This window comes from Theropithecus gelada, chromosome 3 (assembly GCF_003255815.1).
Source record: "Theropithecus gelada isolate Dixy chromosome 3, Tgel_1.0, whole genome shotgun sequence".
Taxonomy (NCBI): Eukaryota; Metazoa; Chordata; class Mammalia; order Primates; family Cercopithecidae; genus Theropithecus; species Theropithecus gelada.
The window spans coordinates 77,678,933-77,696,889 of record NC_037670.1 but is presented as its reverse complement, the minus strand read 5'-3'; the positions used below and the strand labels follow the sequence as shown (position 1 = coordinate 77,696,889).

The 17,957-nt window shown below is 35.4% G+C and overlaps 1 protein-coding gene across 1 annotated transcript in view; it reads right to left on the bottom strand.

Annotated features, from left to right (window-relative positions):
• Positions 1-17,957, bottom strand: part of TBX20 (T-box 20) — a 52,484-nt gene that overhangs the window by 17,983 nt on the left and 16,544 nt on the right. The window contains exon 6 of the mRNA XM_025380613.1: positions 10,993-11,069. Within this exon, the coding sequence (XP_025236398.1) occupies positions 10,993-11,069 (77 nt within the window). The remainder of the gene's footprint in view (positions 1-10,992; positions 11,070-17,957) is intronic.

The following is a 17,957-nucleotide window of genomic DNA, read 5'->3' as shown; positions in this document are numbered from 1 at the left end:
GTAACAACTCTCTAACTTAAACAGAATTTCCACATTGGTAAAATAACAATAAATGTGTTGCCCCTTCTTCAGTCTATACCTGGAAGATCTAACAAACAGCCTCAGGCTTTTACTTAGAATCAATTTCAGCTCCTAATATTAAACAGACATTCTATTCTACAGATGAGCTAGAGAAAAATAATTGGACATTACAAAATATTCAACAGTTCAAAAGAAGAAAAGTCATTAACAGAGCAGAACAAATGACTTCTTCTGAAGCAGACTTATTGCAAGAAACAGAAGGACACATTTTAAAATCTCTAATTTGTGCTTTTAAAATTTTAGTAAGATTTAAGAAAACCCTCTATTAATAAAATAGGGACAAGTAGCCATTTGAAAAGGAAACAATCTGAGCATGTAAAATTACACTTAGAAATAACACAACAGTAATTCTCACATTTTAAAGGAACTCAGTAAAGACAGAAGACAGAATATTAGATGCTGCAGAAAACAGAATCAGCAAATTAGAAGATATAAGAAGTTCTCCCAAAATTCCGAGTAAAAATCTAAAGAGAGAAGATAAATGGGGAATAGATTAAGGAGATGCAACATACGTTTACATTAACATTAAGAAGATAATTTCTAAAGGATGATAAGAAAGACCAATGAATAAAATTCGAAGTCCAAGATTATTTAAGCAAAAATGATTTGTTGAGGGAGGAGAAGTACAAAAAAATCTCTATTTCCTATTTTATAGGACAACAAAATACACACTTTCAGTCTTGGCAAAAAAAAAAAAAAAAAGAGAAATATCAAAAGAAAAAGAAAAGAAGAAAATTTCCCTGAGATCAATTAAGGCTTGAATTTTCAATTGAAAAGGCTCAATTATATTTAAATACTAATAAAAAAAACTACAACTGAACAGATACTGACACAATTTCTGAATTTCAAAGATTGAGAAAACGTTCTAGAAACATTTTATCCAGACAGAGAAGAAAAAAGTAAGTTTCCAACCTAGAAAGACAATGGGTTTGGTATCTTTTATTCCACAATACTTCAAAACTAGATAACAATACTTAAAAGGAAGGTTGAAAGAGTTCTAGGCAAAAGGACTGTGACTCTAGTCAGGTTCATACATAATGGCAATGGAGCCTCTCAGTTATGCAAGAACTCATAAAGAAGATGACCCACTTATATCATTCCTCAACCAATTACTCAATGTTTACCAACAACTGACAATAAAGTCCGAACACAATTCCAATAATTGAAGAGAGTAGAGAAGAAATGAGCAGTAAACAATGAATATGCCTGCAAGTAAATTTAAAATAATTGCGGCTAATCTATCACAATCCTGATGTTCATTAAGAAAATAATTTAAGAAAGATGATAAGAAAGACCAAGGGCTAAAAATCTGATTTTAAGTCCCAGATTATTTAAACAAAAATTACTGGCTGAGGGAGGAGTAGTATCCTATTTTATAGGATAACAAAACATATACTTTAATTCTTGGCAAAAAAAAAAAAATTGAGAAATATCAATTTTACAATGATGTTCTATTAGAATTTAAGGGCAATAATTATTAAAAAGGAATATAGTGAACATTAGAGAAAAGATTTTGGTTTCAGATTAACTAAACTGGGTTTAAGGTTCAGCTATCACAAATCATGTGAATTTGGATAAATTATTAGCATCTTGAAGTTTTCATGATCTCATCTACAAAATAAGAATAATAGTTTCTTTGTTAGATGATTTTTTTTGAAATAATATATATATATGTAGCCCATTATCTTACACATGGCACATGTGAGTGTTGGCCATTATTGTTAATAATAAAGGGAAGAAAACTCGATAAATATAACAAAAGACAGAAAAAATAAATAAAAACTAAAGCCAATAGTTATATTAAACAGAAAGCAGAAACGGTTCAAAGAAACACCACCAAAAGTATCAGTTATCATAATGCTTGAAGCTGGGTTAAGTTTTTCTATTGAAAAATAAAGACCCTTAGATAAGACTTTAAAAATATAGCTACTCTGTATGCTGTTTTTATAAAGACACATCATTCACTCACTCAACAAATATTTGGATGCTCACTGTGTGCCAGACACTATTCTGGGATCTGGGGATATGGTTAGGAAACAAAATACAAAGGCTTTGACCATTCAGATATGCAGGGCAGCACAATCCAGTAGGAAGGTTAAAGACCCTTGGGCTGGGACAGGCCTCGCCATATTCAAGAGATGTAAGCAGGTCTGTGTGGTGAAGCCAGCAAGCCAGGGGAGAGTAGAGTTCAGAGAGGTAACTGGGACAGGTGGGGTAGATTCTACAGAACCTTTGAGGCCTTGTCTGGACTTTAGATTGTACTCTAAATTAAAAGGTGAGGAATTGGAGGGCTCTGAGTATGAGTGATGTGATCAAATTTCCTTTCTTTGGGAAGATTATTCTGATGGCTGTATTGAATAAAAATAAGGCCAATATTGAATGAAGGCCAATAAGAGTGGAGGCAGAGAGATCAGTTAGAAAATTAATGTAATAATCTAGGAAAGAAAGGACAGTGGCCTAGATCAGAGTGGTAGCAGTGAAGACAGTAAGTAGTTGGACTCCTCTGGACTAGAAGGATTAGTTGACAAGATGAGTTAATTGTTTGGATGTGTAAAATATGAGAAAAAGAAGAGTCAAAGATGACTCCAAGTTTTTTGGCCAGAACACTGAGAAGGATGTGGTTATGAGCAGCTACGATGGGAACAGTAAGGGAAGAGGTGGTGTGGAGGAGTGTGGTTAGGCAGCCAGGTATAGGTATGTGAAATCTGAGGTGCCCTTAGGGGGACAGGGAAAAGTAAAAGCAATAGCCAGTCAGATATTTGAATCTGGAGAGACCAGAACCAGAAATGTAAGTTCAATAGTCATCAGCATATAATGGTACTTAAAGGCATAAAACCAAGACACAGCACCCAGAGACCAGATGTAGACTGAGAAGTACAAGGACTAAGGTCTGGAACACATGGTGTTTACAGACGAATGAGATGAGGAAGAATCAATGAGGGACGTACAGAAAGCATGGTAAATGAAGTGGAATAAAAAACAGAAGACTGAGTGGTCTAGGAAGCCCAGAAAGGAAAGAGGGGAGAATGAACAACTGTGCCAAGGGCTGCTGACAGGCCAAGGAAGATGAGGTCTGAGAACTGACCACTGGGTTTAGCAATAAGGAGGTCACTGGTGACTTTGACAAGGGTGGACTAGAGGGTAGTGGGGATGAATGTCTCAGAGGCAGAGTAGAAGACAGAAAGGGAGGAAAAAAATGGGAAAAGAGAACATACAAAACTTTTTCTGAGGAACTTTAAGGAGTGGATAACTGGGAAAGTCAGCAATTCAAAAGACAAATGGGGTCAAGAAAGGGTTGTTTCTTCTTAATGAAAATGACAGGATATTGATGAGAGAGAATATTGCTGTAGTCCTATAGATTTTTAAAAATTAAAGGGTAAACAAAAGAAAGCAAAAATTTAAAAAGGGTAGCCATATAAGATTAAAGTAGAACTTGAGACAAAAACAATTATGTGGGACAGATATTAACACATATTTGACCAATAAACAATGGAACAGACTAAGAAAGTTGTTAAAGTAGTATTCCCCAAAAGAATACTGCACCCAGGTGAATTTATGGACAAGATTTATAAAATCTTCAGGTAAATGATCATTTCTTTGCTATTCAAACTGATTCTGACAATAAAAGGAAGGAAAATATTTCAATTAATTTGAACAAATTAGCAGAAACCAATACCAAAAACTGACAAGAGAAGGTACAAAATCAAATAATTGTTTTGAGACTGATACAAAAGGTCTTAAATAAAATATAAGTAGTTTAAATCCAGTAACTTAAGAAAACAGATAAAAATCCAGGCAGGAATATAAGGATGGTTCAACATAGACAATATGACTATATTATAATGTCATTTAAAATTTTAGAAAAGGAAATAATCTCAATAGATGTTAAAAGATCATTTAGTATAAATTCAATTAATGTTAAGATAAAAATCATTAACTTAGGTATGAAAGTTATTGCTTTGGTATAATAAAGAATATTCTTCTGAAACCAACAGCCACCAAAAACCATACATAATGAATCAAGAACAAGACAAAAATGCCAACTATTATTATCTTTCAATGGCGTCCCAGAAATTTTAATCAGTGTAATAAAACAAGAAAAAGATTTTTTAAGTATAACTATTAGAAAGGAAGAGATACAATCATAATTTTTGCAAATGAGATAGCAATTTAACTAGAAAACACAAGAGACTAAAACGAAAATTTATTAAAACTGATTTTTTAAGTTCAGTAAAATGGCAGAATGCCAGACACATAGGAATCAACAGCTTTTTGCAGACTAAATTAGGCAGATTTCTAATTTAAAGTTCTATTTACAAAAGTAAGCACCTCCAAAAAATCTCTCTAGTGTTTTCCAATAAAAATGTAATGTGAGTCACATATGTAATTTTAGATAAGCCCAGTTGCCACATTAAAAAATATATATTAAAAATATATTTTATATTAAAACACAATAACCCAAATTATTATTACAATATATCTAATTGATATTTTTAAATGATTTTTTTTCATATTGAGTCTTCAAATTTTAGTGATTTTTGGTAGTTAGCTAACCTGTTTGTGTGTTTGCCACACTTAACAGTGTATTTCACATCCTCACTAGCCACCTGTGGCCAGCAGCTATTGTATCAGACAGAGCAGCTATCATAGGCCTAGATGTGTGCCTAAGAACATCTGTGCAGAACTTACAAACTCGAAAATGGCAAACTGCTACATAACACAGGAGATTTCAGAAAGAGGACAAACATATTACATATTCATAGATGAGAATAGGAATTTGTGTCTTTGAATACTGATATCACTGTTAAGATATCAATTTTCCCTCCCAGGTTGTTATATAAATTCAACACAAGTCTAAGCTAAATTCCCATAACATTTGTGTAGAAAACCTGACAAAAGGATTTCAAAGACTGGAAGCATAAAGATCAAAGACTATCAAGAAATTTTTAAAATGACAAGTAAAAAAAGATTGGAATTTGCCATATCAGATATTTAAATATCAAGTATTTACAATTTAAGAAAATTACAACAATATCATACTGGCAGTTCAACAAACAGACTGTAAGAACTAATATGCATAAGAATTTGGTACAGCATATGACAAAGGGAGAGTGAAAAATAAGTGGGAAATGAATACATTAGTCAATACATATTCATAGTATTCAGGCCACTTGTAAAAACATAAAGTTATATGTCTATTTTATAATGTTCACCAAAATAAATACTACACAAGTCAAAGGTTTAAATGAAAAACTAAAAAGCAGTAAGGTGATTAGAAAATCTATAGTAAATGTTTTTATTGTTTTGGAGTGAGAAAAGTTTTCTAGGATAGAAATCAAAGAACGAGAGCAACAGATTGGTGATAAAACCATCTATGTACCAAAAGCATAAATAAAAAGCTAATTTTCAAACTGGTAAAATGATTCCAACATACATGAACAATAAAATACTAATACCCTTGATACATAAGTAGCTTTTATAGCTCGTTTAGAGAACAAGGTGAACAATACAAAAAAAAAAAAAAAAAAAGACCTAAGGACATAAACAGGCCAATTCCCAGGAGAAAACACAAATGTTCACCTATGAAACTGGCAAAGATGAAAAGACGATGATCATGTCTGACAAAGGCATAAAGGAATGGGTAACTGCTGTGAACAACCTTTCCTGAAGGAAACTTGGCAGTATGCATAAAATGCCTTAAAAACACATACAGTCATGTGCCACATAACAATGTTTCAGCTCACAACATTCCATGTATATGACAGCGGTCCCCTAACATCAGAATGGAGCTGAAAAACGTCTATCACCTAGTGACATCACAGCCATCATAATGCAGCAGCATAACACGTTACTCACACGTTTGTATAAAGTACATCATACTTGATAGTGATAACAATGATGTTACTGGTTTGTATATGTACTATGCTATAATTTTTATAATTATTTCACGGTATACTCCTTCTACTTATCAAAAAAAAAAAAAAAAGTTAATTGTGAAACAGTCTCAGGCAGATCCTCTGGCAGGTATTCCAGAAGAAAGCATTATCATTACAGGAGATGTGTGTTATTGCCCCTGAAGACGTTCAGTGACAGAACATGTGGAGGTATATGACAGTGATATTGATTATCCTGACCCACGGTAGGCCTGCTGTGTCTGATGATGTCTTAGGTTTTAATAAAAATGTTTAGAAAGTAAAAAAAAAAATGAAATAACTTACAGAATAGGGATATAAAGAAAAATGTTTTTGTACAGTTGTACGATGTGTATGTTTTAAGCTAATCTCTTACAGGAGAGTCAAAAAGTTAAAAAGTATAGAAAGTAAAACAGTTACAATAAGCTAAGGTTAATTTATCCTTAAAGAAAAATATTCTTTATAAATTTGGTATAGCCTAAGTGTACAGTGTTTATAAAGTCTACAGCAGTATACAGTAATGTCCTAGGCCTTCATATTCACTGACCACTCACCCAGTGCAAATTCCAGACCTTAAGCTCCATTCATGGTGAGTGCCCTATACAGGTGTACCACTTTTTATGTTTTACACTGTATTTTTACTATGCCTTTTTAATGTTTAGGTTCATAAATACCTACCCTTGCATTACAGCTGCCTGCAGTATTCAGTACAGTAACATGCAACACAGTACAGTTTGTAGTCTAGGATCAATAGGCCATACCAAATAGCCTACGTGTGTAGTAGGCTGTACCATCTGGGTTTGTGTAAATACACTCTATGACGTTTTCACAATGACAAAATCTCCAAACAATGCATTTCTCAGAAAGCAGCCCTCCTGTTAAGTGACTCATGACTATACATCTTTCCACTTATATGAGGTACCCAGACTAGATAAATTCACAGATGCAGAAAGTAGGATACAGATTACCAGGGCCTCAAAGGGACAGTAAATTGGAAGTTATTTTAATGGGTACAGAGTTTCTATTTGGGATGATGAAAACATTCTGGAAACGGATAGCAGTGATGGTTTCGCGACATCATGAATGTACTTAATGTCACTGAATTGTACACTTTAAAATGGTTAAAATGGTCAATTTTATGTTATATATATTTTACCACAATTTCTAAAACCTCTATTGCATGGCTATGAAGTTTATTAAACCATTCTCCTATTATTGAATATCTGAGTTCTTTTTCCAAATTTTTTAACAATTAAAAATAATACTATGATTAAAAAAAATCCTTTGACTCAGCATTTTAATTTGTGGATATTTATCTTATGGTAATAATTAAGAAGATGTATAAAGATACATATTTTCCTCCTGGCACTATTTGTAACAGCAAAAAATCAGAAACCTAAATAACTAATGCATAGGATTAGTCAAATAAATTACAGCACATAATGGAAAATTAGAAAGCCAATAAAAAGTATACTGCAGACATATATCTATTTATATTAAGGGGGAAAATTAAAAATAATATAGTTGGCAAGATAAACTTTAAAGGAAGTAAATGTTCACACGTGCATAAGAAAGTATCTGAAAGAATATATAATAGGTTTTGCCAGCGGTCATCTCTAAGAAAATGGGGTTTCACTGCTTTTTTATGCTCTTTTTCTTACTTGTCCATATTTTCTGATTTTTTGGCAATGCACACAAACTCTTTTAGTAGAAAGAAAAAAATTAATGAAAGAAACTTAATTTTGAATACAACATAGATAACTCCTCCCAGTTATTTTTCCTTTCTCAGAAGTGTACTGGACAAAGTTAACCGCACCTCCCCCCAAAAAAGAAACACAAAATGCCAACTGAATGACTGTCTAAAGCTTATTATATGAAACCAGCCAATAATTGTTTCCCCAATCTGAGAAACTAGACATTAGATTATATAAAGATATCCCTTTGGGCTTTTGGTTTGCTTCCTGGTTGACCGTGGTAGGTATATTACAAAGCAGTAATGAAAATACTTTCTATTTTTGCCAGTGAGGTGGGTTTTCTTTTAGAAATGAGGAAGACGATGTCCCTGAAGAGTAAGGCTACACACAAAGTGAGACATTCAAGTACCTCAATGGAACCTAATAAGATTAGAGCAAGAAAACTAAAACACCTTTAAGAGTATCCCAAAAGCTTGTGTAGCTGTAGAAGGATTAAAACTGTGAATTTTGAGGTACAGGCAAACAGATCCAATCCTAAAGGCATTTTTGTTTGGGTGTCCCACACATTAAGTTGTAAATCTGAAACAGGAAACTTGAAATCATTAAGGTCACATATTTATAACATCATATTCAATTAGGTTAGAAAAGTGCAATATCTGTCATCATGTCATAAAAAGATGTGTTTTTCTCTCAGATCTCTTATAAAGAAAAGCTCCCTATATTGTTAAGGATAGGGCTGTTTTCAATCAGTTACAAGGAGCAATTCAATTACTAGATGGTTTAGTGCAGTAACTGACTCCAGACTAATTTAATTTCTTTAGGTCTCTAAAGATCAATTGATCTGATTTGTCCCATCCCCAAAGGCTGTTTATGAAAAATTCAGACTTAAATATCTGGAAATGAAATCCAAAACCTCGGCCAATTTCACACTACTTAGGTCATCTTGCAAACTTTCAGCTAGTCATGTAAAGAGTGCTGTCTTTGCCCTCAGACCATTGAAAGCTACTTAGCTTCGTGTACATGTGAGTGCTCCCACATCAGGATGCTTATTCAATAAGTGGAAAATGTGGCCGCATGCATTATCAAATCTGCCGTTCTAAAGAGCAGTCAGACTGAGTACCTCCTATCTTGTAAACCCATGTGCAACTACAAGGCTATTTTTACTCTAGGAGTAGTTTATTAAGACTATGAAACATAGAGTTACGTGGAATAAAAGTTGTTAGATGAAATGCTCATATAACAAGATGAAGAACTTGTAATTATTTTACATTTTTAGATTTATAAAATGCTGTCATAAATGCCAGTTTATTTGATTCTCAGAATAAACCTCTGAGGTGAGCAGGGTTATTTTTTCCATTTTCTAGATGAGGGAACAGACTCGGAAGTCTGGTGACTTCTTCAGGGTCACTCACCCAGGAGAAGGCAGAGGTGAGACTCTAAGCCCTAACTTTTTTTTCTCCCAATATATCGTACGTACCCCCATGGTCTGAGACAGAAAAATATGACACACACTATAAAAGCAGATCACTATCACCCCACTGCATCACTGTCTCCATTCTTACTTCATACCTGAATAAAACTGAGAAAAAGTTCACTTATAACAATCCCAACTGCATAAACCCACTGCAGCAGGGCTTCTGGCCCTCAGAAACAGGAAATAAAGTCATGCCTAAATGAAGTTGCCTTTTGCAAGTGGACTCCTTTGTTGCCCCCCACTGCTGGTACCACATTCTCAGTGACTTGTATCCCATCTAATTTGAGAGTTACCACTTGCCTTCTCTCTGCACTTTGCAATGGATTTTCTTTTTTTTTTTTTTTTTTTTTTTTTTTTTTTTTTTTTTTTTTTGAGACAGAGTCTGGCTCTGTCGCCCAGGCTGGAGTGCTGTGGCCGGATCTCAGCTCACTGCAAGCTCCGCCTCCCGGGTTTACGCCATTCTCCTGCCTCAGCCTCCGGAGTAGCTGGGACTACAAGAGCCCGCCACCTCGCCCGGCTAGTTTTTTGTATTTTTTTAGTAGAGACGGGGTTTCACCGTGTTAGCCAGGATGGTCTCGATCTCCCGACCTCGTGATCCGCCCGTCTCGGCCTCCCAAAGTGCTGGGATTACAAGCTTGAGCCACCGCGCCCGGCCAATGGATTTTCAATCACAAGCTCAAGTTTATTTTCCTAATCTCGACACTTTCAACCAACTGGTCAAGCTCTCCAACTATTTCATCTTTCTTTTCTGCTCAAATCCCATAGTTCCTGCCCAACATTCAGCCTCTCCTGCTAGCTCCTCTGCTTCCCCACTGAGCCTTTAAGGCTGTTCCCCTAAATCAAACCTCCACCTCACATTCTGCCATTTGGGAAGGCTTAGGAAGGGTGAGACAGGGGTTGTTAAAATACGTAATTATCTCTTAATTTGAGTTGCCAAGATAGGTTAGACAGAAGTGCTGAGGTCAGGAGATGTGGCTATGTGGGTAACAAAGAGTGCAGCAGAAATGTGCAGCAGTTAGTAGGGAAATTACACAAAGATGTAGAGATAAAGTAAATCAGTGGTTCTGGTGGCTAGGGAACTTCCCTGGTCAACCAAGACATTGGGCCACATAAAAGAATTAGTGTGTTTAAGAAGTACAAATAACCAGTCAGGTTTAAAAGTCTTCTCTTTGAAAAACAATTTTTGACGTTCACACTGGGCAAAATATGTATCTCCATATAGTAATTACTCATCACCTCAATGGTCTCAAACTGCATGAACCATTTTAATTGAGTAAAAAGTAGGGTAAGTTACAGGCACATGATTTCACTTGTCTTCTTAGAGGTCCTGAGGCCTGCCTGATGTCTCTCCTATTAAATATAAGCAGTCTACTATATTGGTAAAATTATGTGACCTTGAACTAAATTACATCTCCTTGTTTTAAAATTCCAAACTACCCTTACACTCTTTGTGTTAGCAAATATATCTACTTGGGAAGGTAAAAGGCTATCACGGTTCTGTTTCTCTACAGACTGCCACTCATTGAGACATGAAGCTTAAGAATATCAAGAGCACTAAGTCTTTAATAACAACAAAGCCCTATTTTTTATAGTAGAATAAATGTCCTGACCAAAGAAACTATTTCACTCAGAAATTAAGCATATAATAGATCCAGTCACAGTAGCTGTCAGACTTAAGCAGTTGCATATGTACCAGGAATGGGGCACAGAGAATAGAAGACTATACATAGTAAGGTTATGATTCTCTGGTGTCAAAAGGAGTGTGTTGTTACAAACTCCCTCTTCTCTTGATCTTATCTGAACAAGAAAGTAAACAGAAAATTCTCATTACCTCTCAATGTCAGTGAGCCTGGAGGAATCCCGGAATCCTTTGGCAAAAGGATTGCTATCTATTTTCAGCTTCGTTATCTGGAGAAAGAATGGGTACAAAACAGTATCATTTCTGAGGCCAAGGAAGTAAAATCAGAAATAGTTTGTTCATTCTCTATAGCACACCAAGAATATCTTAATGTTTCTCAATGTCGTGAGAAGGGTGGAAAGTGCTACACATGTTCACGAGGGACAAATCCCACCCAGGTGGGATGGGAGAGGAAGGTCTCATAGAGGAGGTATTAAGGACAGGCTGGAGGTCGACAGATAGATACAATTAGGGATGGGAGCCTTTGAGGCAAAAGTAGATGTGAACTGGGGTGTGTAGTATTTAATATATTATATAATATGTCAAAGGCTAGGGCTGAACTGAGGAATGGGAGAGCCACCTAAATGGGATAATTATGCAGAATTCCAGCACTGATAGGGAACAAAAGTAAGAATGCAGTTTCATTTGACTTGGTGACATCTTTTTTAGTACTGTGAGTACATATACATACCATAATAGATAAAAGGTAAAATGGCCAATAATAGCCTCATGTTCAATATGATATTGATATACATGACATAAAGCCTTCTGAATAGAAATTTTCTCCTATTTCCCTTTCCATTTGACTCAATCAGAATCAAATTAGTCCATCTTTTGTTATCCTTCCATGAAATGTTATTTATAAATTCTATGTTTTTATGGAAAAATACATTCTAATAATAATCACACTCTGAAATATTAAATGTCCATGCTGTGGTGTTCAGAATTCCCATAGTACTACTATTAGTGTAGAAAGATCCATGAAATTGTATGCACTATGCCTCTGAAGGAGAATACATTAAGTTGCAATGAAAAAATAGAGGAAACACTGATTAAAGGATACTCAACATGGAAAATACTGGAATTGTTAGAGTTGAACGGAAGCTGAGAGACCATCTAGCCCACGGTCTTATCCGACAGATAATCACACACAAACTCAAAGAGCACGAGGGCCAAGATTCAGCTGGTCAGTAACTGAATTAGAACCAAGAAAACCTTTAAGGAGTCATAGCTTCTCAGTATCAAAATTAGAACCCATGGTCACCTTTAGAGAGAAATGCATGCTAAAGATTCTTAACATGGGGAAAAAAAGTTACAGGCATGTCTTCTTCTTTCAAAGTAAGGAGTACACAATCTAAACAGATAGTTTGAAATACCTCTTGCCAGGCCGGGCACTGTGGCTCACGCCTGTAATCCCAGCACTTTGGGAGGCCCAGGCAGGCAGACCACAAGGTCAAGAGTTCAAGACCAACCTGACCAACATGGTGAAACCCCGTCTCTACTAAAAATAAAAAATTAGCCAGGCATAGTGGCATGTGCCTGTAATCCCACCTACTCAAGAGGCTGGGGCAGGAGAATCACCTGAACCTAGGAGGCAGAGGCTGCAGTGAGCCGAGATCACGCCACTGTACTCCAGCCTGGGTGACAAGAGCAAGAGCAAGACTCTCTCTCAAAAGAAAAAAAAAAGAAGAAGAAGAAAAGAAATACTCTTGCCAAAAAGCAACTTTCTCCCCAGTCGGAGTATATCTATAGAACACTTTAAACTGTTAACACATGAGGAATTTCTTTTTTCATTTCAAAAGAAATGTGTTTTGTTTTGTTTTGTTTTGTTTTTTGGCCAGGCGCAGTGGCTCACGCCTGTAATCCCAGCACTTTGGGAGGCCGAGGCGGGCGGATCATGAGATCAGGAGATCGAGACCATCCTGGCTAACCCGGTGAAACTCCGTCTCTACCAAAACCACAAAAATTAGCCAGGCGTTGTGGCAGGCGCCTGTAGTCCCAGCTACTCGGCAGAAGAATGGAGTGAACCCGGGAGGCGGAGGTTGCAGTGAGTCGAGATCACACCACTGCACTCCATCCTGGGTGACAGATATAGGCTCCGTCTCAAAAAAATAAATAAATAAATAAAAGTAAAAAAATAAAAATAAAAATAAAAAAAAGAAATGTGTTTTTTTTTCTTTTTTATGGTTTCTGAAAGTGATCTAAACCAAGGCACAAGCTGCAAAGAAACTATTTATGCCTCGCTTAAAATGAAACCCCCCATACTAACCCAGCCAGAAAGACTCCTCTGTCAATAACACTGGCAAATTATAAGATTAACTCTTTGATAATATTAATTTTAAAAAACATTTGCTCACGCCTGTAATCCCAGCACTTTGGGAGGCCGAGGCGACCAGATCACAAGGTCAGGAGATCGAGACCAGTTTGGCTAACACAGTGAAACCCCGTCTCTATTAAAAATACAAAAAAATTAGCTGGGCATGGTGGCGGGTGCCTGTAGTCACAGCTACTTGGGAGGCTGAGGTGGGAGAATGGCGTGAACCCGGGAGGGAGCTTGCAGTCAGCCGAGATCCTACCACTGCACTCCAGCCTGGGCAACAGAGCAAGACTCCGCCTCCAAAACAAAGCAAAACAAAACAAAAAAAATACATTTGCCTCAGAAATGCTCATTTTTAGCCTATGAACATTCACTGTCAAGCAGCTAAAGAAAATAGCTATGCTACGGCATTGGTAAGGAAGTCTTGTTTCATCCACTCATTCCGACTAGGACTTGTTTTTGAAGGTCAGTTTTGGGAGGGAAGGAGAAAATATTTTTTTGTTTGAAATAAATTACAAACATCTTCTAAAGCCCAGGCAATCAATATAGTCTACAATTACAAATATCAACAAGATTTTAAAATCCTCCAGGACATGAGCTATGCCTCTTTGTAATGAACAACTATATATAAAATACGTTCTACTTCTGAAGGGCTTTATAGTTCATTAATATGCTTTCACAATAATTCATCAGCAAATAATGAGGATTAATCACCATGCACATGCACTGTGCTAGATGTCGGGATGACACGCACAGCTAATCAGAGCTGGAACTGGTTCTAAATGTTGTTAAAGAAGGTGGCACCACCTCCAACACACAGTTAGAGACATTAAGGGCGAATCAAACCCACAGGAAAATTTCAAACTGAAACTGTGAGGTGGAGCAATAAAGGTAAGGCTGCCTTTAAATAGCACATTTATAAAATTGAAAAGTAAACAGGCTTGCCAATGGATAAAATTTTCTACATATAACAACAGATAATATATCTGATGAAAAAATCATTTTGAAAGAACTGTTTACAGTCATCTCTCTAAGACATAAATATATCAAGCTTTTTCTGAGCCTTTACAAACGAAAAGGGTAGAAGGTATTACCTATCTGTTCTAATGATTAAAGATGGACTTTTGACATATTTTATCTCTGAAAAGAATTCTGAAAATCACATTTCTTGTTCTTTTTTCAAAAGATAAAGATATTGGTTCAGAATATGATTGAGAAGTTATCTTAAATTCTTCAGTGCTCTAATACCATAGAAAATACATACTCTCAAAACACGTGTTGCTCAACTGATGTGTCACCATATCTAATAATACTGCCATACTCTGAGCAAAGGAGTAACTTAAATTCAACATGAGTTTTCAGATTTCTTCAAATTTTCTCTCATTATGAGAATTATCTACTTTGAATATCATTTTAATCCAACTTTCATAATTCCTAGGAGTATCAGTGGAAATTTCTTTACATTTTGATATAATTTCAAACTTCAGGAAAGTTGCAAGAATAGTACAAGGTGCTCTTATACACCCAGATTTATCAATTAACTATAGCAATGATTTAATTTTAGTGTACTAATTAGAAAAAGAATTCAAAACAATTACTTTCTCTATTTCTACTTAATCTAATTCTAGGGAAAATAATTGCTTTTGCACATGAGAGCAGAAAAAACCTGAATGGATTTATTATCACTAAAATCATATGGGAGTTCTGGGTTGATGCTACACATTTCTGAACAGCTTTTGTGGGGTATTAATAATTAGCAGCACAGAGATTGTGGATGAAACTTCTTTGTGAGCCCACCATGTTCCTTGTAGCCCACTGTCACTAGACTCTGAATCTACTAGGGTGTCTACAATAAGAACCCCACAAATATTTGTTGAGCTTTACCTCAAGAACAAGCACAGTCAGAAATATGATCTCACCTTTTCACCAATTATGAACTAAGTGAAACCATGAATTTACAGGAAAAGTATTTCATTTTTTAAAGATAAAATAATTTTTAAATAGCAAAATTTTAACATTCTAGGTAATCATACATTTTAAAAGGTCAGACATAGAGTTTATGCCACCATATTTAAATAAAGGCCAGTAGCTATAAAGAAATTCATTTTTTAAGGTGTAGTTTTACATCTCTTTATGAAATGTGGGATAACTAAAAAAAAACAAAACACTTGAGAACTGATGAGAAAAAGAAATTGAGTTACAGACAGTGATTTCAGTTGGACAACATTTCATTCATGTCCGAAGAGAGGATGCCTGCAGCTTGTAATGCTGTTGAACAAATCACCTGTATCAAACGTAATCCTCAAAGAAGTATCAAAAATAAATCAGCTACCAAACATTGTAATGTACAGAAACCAGAGGTATGGCTTCTTTATAACTCAAAAATTCTTAAAAGCAGCAAAGTTTCTCACTTCATCAAGAGAAAACACTAACAAGCATGGTTAGTAGTATGTGCTTAAGAAATGCTGCTATTTAGTGTGGGTCTACATATATCCAAATTACTAATTCAGTCTAAAATACAACCCTGCTTTTTCATGTATTATTTGCAATTCCTGACCAGAATGTTCACTCTTTTGGCATCTCTATTATCTTTAAACAAATGTGTGGAGGGCAGATTGTGACACTACCTGCTGTGCAAAAGAGAAGGGGACCTTTTGCCATGGTTATTCTGTATAGTATCACTGGACTCTGAATCCAGCTAGGGTTCCCAGCCACAAGGTAAAACTGGCCCTCAGAGACCATTTCTCCAATTATCAGGAAAATATCTGACCAAAGGCATTTAAAAATGAAACTTGACCTACACTTCAACTCTACAGCAATGGTCTGCCTGCTCAAAAACAATGCATGACCTTTCAATCTTAAATTATAAAATAGTTTGTTGAAAGTGTAATGTATTTAGCTTTTATCCAATAATGTAAAGAAATGCAATCATTCGCTTGCAAAAACCAGAGAAAGAAACAGCAAATAAAAGGTCCTATTTTCATTACTTATAAATGAAACTACAAGGCACAATAAATGAGGAATTTTTTCACAAATTGTTTTGGAAACTCTGACTTGGATTTCAATAGACATAAAAACAGCAGTCATATCCAAAGCTTAAGATATATGAAAGTGGTCCTAAATGTGAATTTTTAAATCTTCCTCTCTTTTCTCCTCCCTCTTTGTTCTTTTTATGTGAGAAAATTCTAATACTACACCTAGTATATATTTACTTTATTTACTATATATTTATTATATGTTATAGGCTATTATATGGCGCAGGATAATTATTGTATGTTATAGGAAAATTACTACACAAACTTGGTAGAGCAGTGAAGTCAAAGTAGATGGTAGAAGGCCTAGAAAGAGTCAAGGATAACTCTAGAAAATGACACAGGACTAATGAAAATGCTAACCCACAAGTTCATTTATTCACTACACATGTTTACTGAGCACCTACAAGATGAATTTTGATTGGTCTTACGAGGTTTATAAACCATTTGCAAAACTGGCCTGTTAGGACACCTAATCAAATTGTTGACTACTAACTGGATTTCTATTTTAAAGGCATATGGCTTTGTGCAAGGGGCTATGGTTTTAAAGGTGGATATAGAAAAATAAACTCAGACATAGTAGTATCTATGAGAAAATTAATTCTGAATTTAGTCACTTTCATTGTGGTTACTCAGCAATGAAATGACATACTAATCATATTTATACTTAATGCAAGAAAGAATAGCTGGGCACTGATGGCTGGATTTTGATGCCATTTATGATATTAATTAGAAATAAACATTTGCAAAAGGAGCAACTTGTGTTGAAATGTGTGTATTAGTATCTTCACCTATTTCCATTACCCACATTTTCAAAGTCAGTTTTCGATGACACTGTCAGTGGTCACCACTTCCTTGGCCTTGCAATCTATCATGATGTCACCAAAAAGATGGAATTAAAACCCAGAAGATCAAAACCTCATACTGGTTCTGTCACTTACCAGATTTGTGATCTTGGGTGAATGTCTTCACCACTCTGACCTCAGTTTCTAATTCTACAAAACGGGACTCATGGGGCCTTCTTCAAGGCATCAGTGTCAGAATTGAATGAGGTGTTTAGAAAAAAATGTGGAAAGAGTTTTCTAAATTAAAAGTAATAAATCCAAACCATGAATTTTAACTGGATCCTAGTTCAGAGGGGGTTTGGGGACAGTTGGTCTATCCTGAAAATTTTAATATAAACTGAATATTAGGTGATATAAAGAACAAATTCTTATAAATTTTCTTAACTGTGATAAAGATGTTGGGATTACAAAAATAATGTCCTAATTGTCAGAATAGGCTTACAGAGTGTTTAGAAGTGTCATGAGGCATGCAACTTAGTTTTAAAAGGGGAGGGAAGAAAATGGGAAGGAAGAGGGGAAGTACATATGCATATAGACAGAGGGAGAGGGAGGAAAGAGAAAATTTGGGGGAAAAGCAAATTTGGCATTGCTGAATCGGAGTGGAAGGCATGTGAGGTTCATTTTACTATTTGTTTAGTTTTTTGTATATCTGAAATTTGTTCTAAATAAAAAATTGAGTGGAAAAACAAGAATGAGAAAATGTCATTAAAGATGTGGCTCCAGTTGGATGCAGTGAGTACTAGCAGATATTCTGACCTCTTGTTTAAGATGATCATCATCGTGTTACACTTGCTGATGTGTGGTGTGAGCAGCACATTTGTTTAAAAAAAAAAAAAAAAAGAGCATAAAGAGTTGATGCCCTCTAAAATTGACATCTCAGAGTCTATCAGGGCCAAGACCTCAGAGGGGGTGAAGTTCTGCTTC